The sequence below is a fragment of the Ochotona curzoniae genome, unplaced genomic scaffold, assembly GCF_017591425.1.
Source record: "Ochotona curzoniae isolate NIBS_2020 unplaced genomic scaffold, NIBS_Ocur_1.0 contig_3332, whole genome shotgun sequence".
Lineage (NCBI taxonomy): Eukaryota > Metazoa > Chordata > Mammalia > Lagomorpha > Ochotonidae > Ochotona > Ochotona curzoniae.
Genome location: NW_024465816.1, coordinates 4,144,777 through 4,157,203, shown reverse-complemented (window position 1 = coordinate 4,157,203; position 12,427 = coordinate 4,144,777). Strand labels below are relative to the sequence as shown.

General features: G+C 39.2%; 1 protein-coding gene across 3 annotated transcripts in view; it reads left to right on the top strand.

Annotated features, from left to right (window-relative positions):
- The window catches only part of MTUS2 (microtubule associated scaffold protein 2), a 319,619-nt gene that overhangs the window by 7,958 nt on the left and 299,234 nt on the right, over positions 1 to 12,427 (top strand). For all 3 annotated transcript variants that reach the window (XM_040979842.1, XM_040979840.1, XM_040979841.1), the window contains exon 2: positions 597 to 837. In XM_040979842.1, the coding sequence (XP_040835776.1) occupies positions 597 to 837 (241 nt within the window). The remainder of the gene's footprint in view (positions 1 to 596; positions 838 to 12,427) is intronic.

The window sequence follows — 12,427 nt, the reverse complement described above, 5'->3', positions numbered from 1 at the left end:
GAAAGTCATCAGAGGAAGATATTGAGTCTCTGGATTTGCATTACATATGCACAAATTGGAGGGCTGAAAACACATATTCCATTAGAGTCTGTGTTCTAAGTAACTGTGACTCCTTTATTAACAATGCATATTACATTTCCTGGGAAAGGCCAATATAAATTGCTATGGTTCATATACTTATAAGACTAGGTTGCCATCAAAGATCATGCCTTTTCTCCATGGGTATAATTAAATTTTTGTAATTTTATGGACATTTGCTAAAATCTTTCTTTGCTTCATTGATACTATGCATTTATAGCTTGGTTACTCATTCAAATTCCAATGGTTTTGTAACAGTAAAGTGAAACCTTAAGGAATGAGATCCCTTTTCTGTCATTGCAATAGAGATTCATGGGGTGTCTGCACTGGAAGAGATGTGAAAGCTCATGCAGTTGTGTTGTCAAGGCAGCGAGGGGAGTGCTGGGCTTGAGGAGGTGCTGGCTGGACATGAAGCCACTCCATGACACTGCCCACTGCTCGAGCCTGAATCTCCTGACTCTGTTTAGTATTCATGCTGGTCGTGCTCTTCTCTGAATGTCTGATCATTTATCTTACAGGTTACAGAGCATCCTGGAAAAAAAGAATTTTGTTCTCCTCCCTATTCTCATTATGAAGTCCCTCCAACTTTCTATCGGTCTGCCATGCTCCTTAAGCCCCAGCTGGGATTGGGCGCCATGTCCCGTCTGCCATCTGCCAAGAGCAGGATCCTGATTGCAAGTCAGAGGTCGTCAGCGAGTGCCATCCACTCACCAGGACCCATAGCAGCCACTGCCAGTCTCTACAATTCTGATCCTTCAGGTAATGGATCTGACACCTTTTCCTGCTGTCCGTTTATTTGCATAGGCAGTGTATAGAATGGTCGTAACTTCTTGATGCAAGAGTGCCTTCCGTATTTGGAGATGGAACCCCTTTCTGTCCCTCCTTTTCTCTATTTGAATCCGTCTGCAGCTGTCATCCTCAAACAGTGGCCCTTGTTGGCACCACCCACCACCTTGTGCTTTCTGTAGACCAGGTTCAAAAGACTTTCTGCCAAGGACCAGATAGTGTATATTTTGTAGTTTGTGAGGTCTCTTTGTAGGCTGCACAAGTGGATTGCAGTACTACTTAATTTACCAATGTTGATGGGGGCTAGATTGTACTTTGGGGTCTCTCAAGCCATATCACCGTTTTCATTTGTTCATGTGTCGTCAACACCCCATGTTTGGTTGCAGAGCTACTCTGCTGTTTGGCCCAGTTCTTGTTCCTGCTCTGCAGTGCTGGACAGGGCAGCCCTGAGGTTCTCTGCCCTTTATTTATGTCCCTCCTTGCATTTTCTTCTGTGATTTCCTCCAGGATTTATGTACTATTTGATTACAGAAATAACATGCCAATTGCACAAAATATGAAATAGACAAATATGACAGAAACATGAAGATAATAAATATAAAACTTTGAATATACACAAATGATGAGCTAATATTAATGTATTTAGCACTCAACTAATATTAGTGTTGTGGAATGTTTTCTGATTTTATTATGTAATTATCATAATGTATATTTTCTTTTTTATTCATATATTTAACATTTTATTATGGAAATAATATTAGAGTAGGTGGCTAGCCTTTTGGTTGAGGTATCATTTGAAATTTCTCTGTGCTGTGTTGGAGTGCTGGGCTGGGTTCCCAGTTCTGGCTCCTGATTCTACTTTCCTGCTAACCACAGCCTGGGGGATAGCAGGTTCTGGGTTCCTGCTGTCCCGATGGGAAATCCAGATTATATTCCTGGCCCCCAACATTGGCCTGGCCCTGACCTAGCCACCGCAAGCCTATAGGGAGTGTGTCAGCAGACAGTTAATTCACTGCTTCTCTGGCACTCTGTTGTCAAATTCATATAGAGAACTAATATGTGCCCACTGTAAAAAAAAATAATGAATATAAGCAAAGATGGCTCCATTTGAGGTATACAAAACATGAAGGACAAGTAGTTATGTTAATGTGGTGTGTCTTTTTCCACTATATTTTCTTTTGTAAATCTTGTAACAGTTGAAATGACACTAGATATGAATTTGGTAAGTGCTATTAAAACCGAAAATGCAATAGTTTGAGAAGCTGTACCCTGCAGGGTCACAGAGTTGGTTCTAGGCAGCTTTTTGGAGGGAGTGGGAAGAAGGGGTATCTTGATAATATCGGCATTCATTTAACCATTCTTCAGCTTATGGAAAGTAGTTTCTGCTTAACACTTTTTAAAATAATGCTACAATTTTCATTTTTGTTGTCTGCATTTCTATTATTTTGTTAAGATAGATTGCTGAAATGTAGTTATGGAATCAACAGTAAAACCACCTAATTTTCTGGAAAACTTGTAACAAGATTTTCACACTAATGATTCTTGACATTGATATTTTTTGCCGTGTTCTAGTTGGTATGCAGCATGACCATGTAATTCGTATTACAGCTCATTGTTATTAGAAGGGAACATTTTACTTTACTGGCCATTATATGTCTTTGTGAATCGTCATCTACTCAGGTAGCTGTTGATGATCTACTTGTCTTTATGGACAGGTATTTCTACTCTTTAAAATTGCCTTAGGTTTCGATGCCTCCCATGGTGGATAGACGTTACATTGAGCCTTCGTTTGGTTGTCAGAACTGGAACCAGGTCAGCTTCTAAGTCTCTGATGGCCAGAAAGCTGTCACTTCAATGGCAGTAATTCCTATTGTTTTTACTCCCTTGCTGCCTAAGTAGTTAAAATGCGACATGCAGTAAAAAAAAAAAAAAAAAAAAATAGCAGCGCACAGTAGATTTTCCCAGAGTTTTTCTATCATAAATTAATGCTATTTCTTAAAAACCTGACTTTTTGGAAAAGGTTTATTTATTTATTTTTTTGAAAGAGTAACAAACACAGAGAAAGGTCTTCTGCAGGATCGTTTACTGCATGGCCACTAAAGCCAGCTGTGGGCCCCGAGTGAAACCATGTCCCAAGAACTTTCATCATATTGTATCATGCAGGTGTCCGGGGATCGAACAAATGGACCATTATACCTTGCTTTTGCAGGTGCATTATCAGGGAATTGGATCAAACTCAGAGCAGCCTGGTCTTGGACCAGCACTCCAATATGGGATACAGGGTTATAGGCGATGGCTTAACTTGCACAATGCCTGACAGTGAAAAATAAAGGAACTAAGGCAGTTTTTAAATTCTTACATTTCTGTGTTTTTGAGTCTAGTGCTTTCTGACTCCAAAGCCCTACTTATGCTGACAAGAGGCCTAAGATGAAGGCCAGGATATTGTTTGAGTACTCAAAGTACTGTAGGATCGTTGCTTCTTTTTTGATGGACATGAGGTCTGTGTTAGGAAAACCTAGGAATATGTGGAGAAACAATGTGCTTTGAGGTTCCTCAATTTTAAGGAATAAAAGGAGACTACTTTCTTTACTGCCTTTTAGTAGATATACACTGTTCTATCACCAGGAAATCATCCCTTATATAAAACAAACCTATTCAGTGCATAGCATGTCAGGGTTCATTTTGTGTGTGTGATAAGTGTACCTGAAATAAATAACACTTAATGTTGCCCAAAGTGCAACATATATATATATATGCTAATTCAGCTGGAAGGAACTATCACATTTTTTATGAGAGCACTTGGAGTGTCAAAAATTTTTTTTAATGGATGAGATTTTCATTTTGTAGATTAGCAGATAAATTCAACCCAATAAGAAAAAGTTGAATTCTGCTTTTTAAATAACTTTGAGATTGGAGTTTCACATAATGTTCTGGTTTGATTATGGTTTCCAAACTCTTGCTGGACTTTAAAATTCAATGTTGTAAGTTAATGATACTCCAAGGGCAGAGAGTTAATGCACTTATGGTGCCTGGGAGGTGAGTCTGTTCGGAGCTGCTTAGTGCACTGGGGGTGTGCTCTTGGAAGGTTGTGCCCATCCAAGGGTCAGCTGTAGAAGCCTGATTTGGCCCCAGCCACTCGGTTTTCCTCTTGGTCTAACACATGACTCTTTCCTTGCATGATCAAAGCAATTTAAGTAAGTAAGGTACAATTTGAAAAGATATGATGATGTTAGACAAGTAGCTAAATGCAAATCTATGCTAAGTATTTCTGGTGTAAGAATTCTAATTAGCATGGAGTTTGTTCTCTATGACTTTTGCCTTTTTGGTACCAAAGCATGTAATAGTTTTGTAAATTCTGTGTTGTATGAGATGACTAGATTAGACTTTTTACTGCATTAGGTAACTGTGGGGCATGTTAGTTTCCATCCATTTGGCGACCCCCTGACAGCTGCTAGCCCTTCTCTGTCCCTTCACATCCTAACAGAGCAAAAAGCCCTGGGGACACAGGGATGCATTTGTTAAGCCTGTTCCTAATGTTGGCTTTGAGAATCACCACAATGCTTTATGGAAAAGTATTGATAGAAGGGAAAGAATAATTGGAGGTATCTCATTCTGCATTGCCAAGTGTGGAATGTCTTTGTCAATGCTTTGTTTTGGGTAGACCATTGGAAATCTTCAGGTTTTTCAGCAGATAAATGACATAGTTTGGGGTTTTCCTTAAGTTATTTATTTATTTATTTATTTATTTAAAAGGCAGAGTGAAAAAAGAGGGAAAGACAAAAATAGATCTTGAACCAGAAACCAAGGGTTTCATGTAGGTCTGCCACAGGCTGTTCAGGGGCCCAGGCACATGAGCCATACTCTTCTGATTGTTCAGGCACATTGCCAGGGAGCTGGATCAGAAATGGAGCTGGTGAGTGCTGTTGTTGTGGGCAGCTGCACTGTAGTGCTGGCTCCCCAACAAGTATGTATTTTCAAAGCAATTGTTATAAATAGTGGTGTGGATAAGCAAGGGTGGGGAGGCCATTGCAAGCATGAGATCATCATGGTTTTATACTTCTCCATTTTTTTCCAGAATTGTATAATGCCTTTGCTGCTTTTGTCATCATCATAATTTTTAAAGTTGAGGATCTGCAATTGTAGAAGTCAAGAGAACCAGGTAGCCAGACTATCTAGTCTAATGGTCAATCCCAGTAGTCTGAACATCAAGTTAGGGTTTCTGTTTATTAGCTACTGATTCTGTAAGTCTATGAACCTCAATTTCCACCTCTCTGTGATGGAACAACACAAAACCAAGAGCATTCAGTTGTTGGGAGGACCAAATGGAGACCCCCAGTATACTTTCATAATTTAATCAACATATCAAAGGCCTCCAAAGCAGTGTTTCCTCCTATTTCCTCCTTTTAATCTGTCTATACTTCACCCTTTCTTCTTCCTACACATAGCCCACAATGCCCTCTCTTGTGTTTTTTTCATCATGCCAAGCTTTTTCCGACTTCAAGCCCTTTGTACTCACCATCCCTTTTACAAGACAGTTCCTTTGACACCATCCAGGGCTACTCTGACTCCTAGTTTAGGATCCAACATCAATGTCTTAGAGACGTTTATCATCATCTTTACAGTGTTCTTTCTGACACTTTATCCTGTTTATTTGCTTCACTATATTTATCGTGAGCTGCAGTTAATCTAGTTTGCCTGTATTGCATATGTTAGCTTCCACACTACTACAACGTGTAGTTTATGAGGAATCAAGGCTTTGCAACATTAGTGTCCATTGAAGAAAGGCTATCAGCAACAGAGCAACAGTTACTGACCTTGTCATCATTGGTGAAAAGAAATAAGGTCCTGAAATGTTTTTGATTGTGTAAAAACAGGTGGATAGGAAAATATAAGTATTTAAGTTTAATTTAAGTTTTGTAAATGCTCAACTCTGCTGACGATGTGTGGGACTACACACCAAAAGTCTTTAATGAAACTATGTGTGATCCCATGCGTGGTTCTTTGCTGAGTGGATTCTGGTATAGAATCATCAAACCTTGAGACACTCTGAACCCCCTTCCCTTACTCCTTTTTTAAAGTGTGGTACTCATTCAGAGAATGTCTGAAGACTTCTGTAGGTCAAATGCTTTTCTGTGTTCAGAATACACAGATTAATATATGATTCTTGACCTTGTGGGATTAAAAGAGATAACTCAATACTTGCAATGTGAAGAGATAAGCACTTAATAAAAATTTGTGCAGAATGGACAGGAGGAGGGGAAACAGCTCAGCTTGAACAGAGAGGGGTTCTGAAAAAGTTGCTGAACTGAAGTGATTTATGCGGAATCGTGTGGTTAAACGGTTTTCTGAGGTGATATTTCTAAAGGTGAGATAGTGTCTGTCAGAGAGAGGCCATCAAATTGGCTGGTTGGGATCCCTGCTAAGGACCAGTTACCAAGCAGGGAACATTGAGGAGTGTTTCGTAATGTTAGTGGTAAGCAGAAAGAATCGGCTATTTGATACATGCAGACTTGGATGTTTCTTAGGGACATTTAAGTATGATTTTTTTAAGATTTATTTTAATTGAAAGACATATAGAGAGAAGGAGAAACAGGGAGGAAGATCCTCTGTCCGTTGATTCATTCCCAAAGCAGCCAAAATGGCTAGGAGCTGAGTTTCTCCAAAGCCAGGAGTCCAGATCCAGGTCTCCCACGCGGGTGCAGAATCCCAAGTCTTTGGGCCATCCTCAGCTGTCCTCCCAGGCCACAATCAGGGAGCTAGATGGGAAATGGGTTGTCAGTATTAGAATCAGCGTCCATATGGGCATGCACAAGGTGAAGATTTTAGCCACCAGGCTACCATGCTGGACCCTAAGCATAAATTTTCCAAAGGCATATATGAGAGCTAGAAAGAAGTATCAGGTAAAATTATAAATATAAGATTTGTAGCCAATGAATGTGAGTGGAAGCCAAGATAATAGATGAGCAACTTCAGAGAAAGAAAGAGGTAGAGAAAGAAAGAAGGCCGGCAAGGGAACTTGGTATCCATGTTGTTATGTACCTGAAGAGAGAAGCCAGCTAGAGACAGGATATTATAGGGCAGTGGAAACACAACAAAGATATATACTATGTGTGAAAGAAAAAGGAAGGTTGTAAAGAGGAAAGTGTTCAAATCTGCCTCACAGATGAGAGGATAAGCAGAAATGCAAAGAAGCTTTTGGGATTGGAAATTAGGGAACAATTGGTGACCCAGTTTTGAATGAGCGATTTTAGTAAAATGTGGGGGTGGATGTCACCTATTAGTAGGTTGAGAAGTGAATAAAGTGTGTGGAAGTGGAAGCGATGAGAATAGACTGATGTTTCTAAAAATGTGCAGATGGGGAGAAAAGCCTTGAGTGCTAGCACGAGGGGGAGCAGCGTAGAGTTTGTTTTGCTTTTTAGCCTATGTTAGGAGAGATCGGAACTGATGTAATATGAGAGAAACAGTAGCCCATGGAGAAAAGTCTGTGGATATGGTGGTAATAACTGATAGATAAGAAACCCCCAGAGGGTAGTCAATAATGAGCAAAGAATACATGCAGGAGGGTGACTGCTGAATCAAAGTAGAACATTCATTCTTCTAAGACAGGAAATAGATAAAAAAAACAGTGTGAGCAAAGTGTTGAGTCCTGTGCTGAGAGTAAGAGTAATTTATTGACATTATCTGCATGCCACATCGCTCTTTTCAACACTATTTTATTTAGTTTCAGAACAGATGCAGAAAGAACATTATTAAATCAGCTTTCCATAAGACAAAGTGATGCATTACACGATGAGTAAAGAGAGCTTGGTCTAACTACTATTTCTTTGGTGTCTTAATGAAACTTATCTTAGAAACTGCACACCAACATTCATTTTGCTCTGCTGGTTATCTTACTATGTATATGAATATTTTCAGTTTATATGTATTTTTGAAATTAGCATGGCCATTTGCTGTATTTTCATTGTGCATTCAGTGAAAAATCTCTTATCATTGGCTTATCTTTATGGCAATTGAGCATTCCTGGAGAAACGTATGGAAAATTCAAATTTCCTTTGCCCCAGACTTAGAGAGACAGTCCCAGCCACTGTGTAGTGGAGCACAAGCTTAAGAAGTATTCATTTATGTTAGTAGCTAAATGCTTCTTTCCCCACCAAAACTATGTCAGGGATTATTTTGCAGATTCCTATGCAAATTGCACTAAGAGGGTGGCATATTAATAGGGAGCTGTATTGAAGGTGGAACAGCCAGGATATGAACCCCTGCCCAAATGGGATGCTGTGTTGCAGGCAGCAGTTAAACCTGCTGCACGTCAAATAATGCGCGTCTTTCTTGAACTTCTGAAATGCCCTCATAGATGAGAATTCAGCACGTAGTTCGTCTTCATGTATTCTTTACAGTAAGTGACTGAGTCTTATTTTTATGCAGTTTTTCATTGTTTCAAAATCTTGACTGCTAAGCATAATAGGGTGATTTGGGTGGATGAAGTCTTATGCTGAAGTGAGAGGATGTGATCATATTACAAATATTTACTAGATGGCAAGTATGTCTTGTGCCTTCTGTTTGGGGGATGTCTTTTCCTATTTCTCTTTGTGCTTCTCCTTGGGACTTTTTAGCCTACAGTTGCTGGTTCACTGCTGAGACAGATGTTCTGTGACGTCTCACTTCCTTCTGGGATACGTGCATCTGTCTCATCTCTCTGGTTTACTCGTATGTTTTGGTGGAGTATTAGTAGTTTTCTGAGAGGTAGTTAATAGGAAGTAAACTTGAAGAGCCTTTGCATTTCTGAAATAATCTTTTGTCTGCATTCAATGGCCTAAAGTTAATTTTAGAAGTGAAAATATTTTTTTTAATGCCCAGACTTCTTATGCTACATATAAGAGAAACAATGAAACAGTGATGCCAGACTGATAAATATATTTTGTAAATTATCTGATTTTTTTCTCTCTGAAGGCATCAGACTCTTCCTGTTATCCTTGGTGTTGTGAAAATCTGTGTGAGTGTAGCCACGTGATGCATGCTCATGTTGGTAAGTTAGGGTCAGAAAGAGAAAGGGAGATTGTTAGGTTGCTGAGCACTGACTAAACCGATGACTGATGTCTGCCTTTGAGCCTTTGAGTTTGGGTTTTCTGTCTTCCTGGAATTTACATTACCTGGTTTATAGCCCCTAAAGTGATGACTTGTATCACTCCTTTTTTTTTTTTTTTGTATTGTCTAATGTTTTCCTTCCACATTGTGCTTACCTTACTTGTTTTCTAACAGTTCTGTAGAATTTTTGTTTTGGGCAGCTGGCATGGTAGCCTAGTGGCAAAAGTCCTCGCCTTGCATGTGCCGGGATCCCATATGGGTACCGGTTCATTTTCCAGCCACTCCACTTTCCATCCAGCTTCCTGCTTGTGGTCTGGGAAAGCAGTTAAAGGGAGTGAACCAACAAATGGAAGATCTTTCTCTCTGCCTCTTTCTCTAAGTATATCTGCATTTCTAATAGAAACAAATAAACCTTTAAAAATAATAATTAAAAAATTTCAAAAAGAATTTTTGCTTTGGTGTTTTCAGTTTCTAAGATTGCTTTCTTCAGGCCTAATTATTCCCTTTCATAATATATTCTTTAGTTTACTGTGACAATATCTTCCCAAATTTGTGCAAGCATACTAATTTTGCAACTGCAAGGGCATCTTTTGATGGTTCAGCTCTTATATCCTCCAAGGTGATTTTCTCTTATCTTGTTTGGAAGATTTTCTGAAACCCTTTGTGAGCATTCACTCTTTTGATCATATTGTCCCTGTCATATTAAAGAATCGGTATTAGGATCACAAAATGCATTGGGGAAATGGCTGTTTTTTTAATATAGCCCAGATGATAACAAAGAACAATTTTAGGTTTTAAAGCAATCAGCTGAGGAGCCAGGCAGTCCTAGCCAGAGTCCAATCTCGTCTATACAAATTTGCATATCCAATTTTCTGCTGTCTGTGTCTCCCCATGAGCTCCACTCAGCAGCCAAGGATGCCTTCACCCTCCCCCACCTGTACAGATGTTTCCTTTTCTTTCACAAAGGTGTACAGGGTGATATAGTAATCAAAACTTTAAAGAAATAAAGGAATTGAGAGAAAAAGAAAGAGTATGTACTCTTAGGTTAGATGAACTTCATTTATTCAAGGCCAATAGAAGTTGATTTTTTTTCCCCCAAGCTGGTGTTTGGCAGGTGGTGGAGTGTAGGCAGTGAATACTTGAGTGCCTACTCCCTCCGGGCCTGGAAGTGAGGGTGGGATGGAGCCGAGAGGCACACAGCTTCTGCCTTACCTCTCTGCAAACTTCTTGCTCCACCTTCAGTTCACTCTGTGTCTCAGAGCCCTGGTCGTTCAGGTTGGGATGCCAGCAGGCTGCTTGCTCTGCCTCAGCACTGTCTCAGCTGCCATAGGCTGCACTTTGCCCTCTTGGTTCATCAATCAGGGGCTTCCATCTGGTTCTGTGCTCCAGAAACTGCCGAAATAGCTGATTCAGTCAATCTAGGTCTCTTAGAGTTGTACAAGATCTAAATAGGTAAACAGTTTAATAGAAAGCACTTTGTATTAGCTGTGTGTGTGTGTGTGTGTGTTTAATTTTCCCTCTTAAAGCTAAGTTACTCTCATTGTAAACCATCTTTGACCTGTGTTCTATGCTCCATCTGGAGCTGATGGTAGCCTGCTGATGTCAAATCCTGCCCAGGGCTGTGACCTTTGTCTTTTGGACTTCTGTGAGGATTGCGACGTGGATCCACCTAATCGGAATTGATCGGAATTGTACAAGTGTAAATGAGAGCTGTATTCCATGGAGAAGCTGTCGTGCATAATTTTCTGAGTTTCTCCGTAGCAAGTAGAGTCTCTGCTTTATTTTGTCTTCTTTTCTGTGTAGTAAAGTCAACAATCAGCAGCCAGGTGACCTAACTCATGAAAGTACTGTTTTTTGCTCATTCATTTTTGAGCCTCTGCTGAGCTCTCTTTGAAAACACTACTATGAGGATCTTAGAGCTTGATCAGCCCCTGTCTGTGACACAGTGGTTTAGTAGCATGAGCACATTACACATCAGTAAAGACTATGAACTCTGCTAATTTTGAAAGACTCATATTAGTAAAAGGTGACCTGTATTTAATTTGCCTCTTAAAATAGATTCTATTTATCAGCAGCTCTGTCCTGTTTATAAACTGTAATTTTGCTACTTGTATCTTCTGTCATTTCCTTCTATTGATAACACTTTTTCAGGGTCCCTTTCTAATCCTCGCATTTTCATTTCCCTTCTCTGACACAAGTATTTTGGTTCATTTGTTCGCCGTTATTTATTTATTGTCATTTATTGAGGATGCTTGCCTTCTTTCACATGCCTTGATGCTTCTAGATTCATACAATTTATTTTTATCATATGTCAGCATTTCATTCCTGGATGAGATTACTTGGCCTGTTATAATAAATACTACAGATTAGGAGGCTAAAAATATACAATTTTCCAACGTTCTAGAGGGTAGAAGTTGAAGATCAAGGTGCCAGAATGCTTGTTTCCTACTGAGGTGTCGCTCTTTGTTTCATAGATGATTGTCTTGCTCTGTCCTCTCCTAGCCTATTCTGTATATATGTGCAGTGGAAGTAATAGACCTCTGATGTCTGTTCTAATAAGGGCACAAGTCATATGGAATTGAAGTATCACTCCTAAGACTTCATGTAAATGTGATTACCTCCTTAAAGGCTGTAGCTACAAAATCAATTAATCGAGTACAGTGTTGGGGGGGTGGAGGCGGTGGGCTGCAATACATAGCTTTTTAGAAATGACACAGCTCAGTTTCTTTTTATTACCAACTAATATTTATTTACTGATTTGTCAATTGATACTGAATTATTTCTAGTTTTTTTTATTAATAATAACATCATTGTTTTCCAGCTTTTGTGTAGGTATTTTTAAAATTTTTCTTGGATGTGCAGTTAGGTCTGTGATTGCTAGGTCATTTGGTTGCTACATATTTAACTGATTTTTCAAAGTAGTGACACTGTTGTTCGTTCCTATTATCAGTGTATGGGCATTCTATTTTCTCAACTACCTTTCAAATACTTTTTTCTAATTTTTTTTTTATTATGAGCATCATTATGGCTTCAGTTTACACTTACCTGATGAGTAGTGTTACTGAGCATCTTTTCATGTGCTTCCTGGTGTCTATATATATTCTTTAGAGAAAGATCTGTTTGGTACCATTGCTCTCTTTCAAACTGGATTGTTTTACTGTTATTTGTAGGAGTTCTTGATAAGCTTTCAATACAAAGCTTATCATATATGTGATTAGCAATTGTTTCTGCATTCCATTGTCTTTTCATTGTCTTGATTTTGCTTTGTTTAAAAAAATGAGAATATGCCTACATTTTCTGTTTTGTTGCTTATGCTTTTGCTTTTCTAATGTTTTCATCTTTATATGCTTTTTAGTATTTAAGAGAGACAACAATGTGAGAGAGAGACTTCAGCTACTGATTGAATCCCAAGGTGTCCCACAGCAACCTAAGCTGGGCCTGGCCAAAGCTGGGAGCTGAACTTGATGCAGTTCTCCCA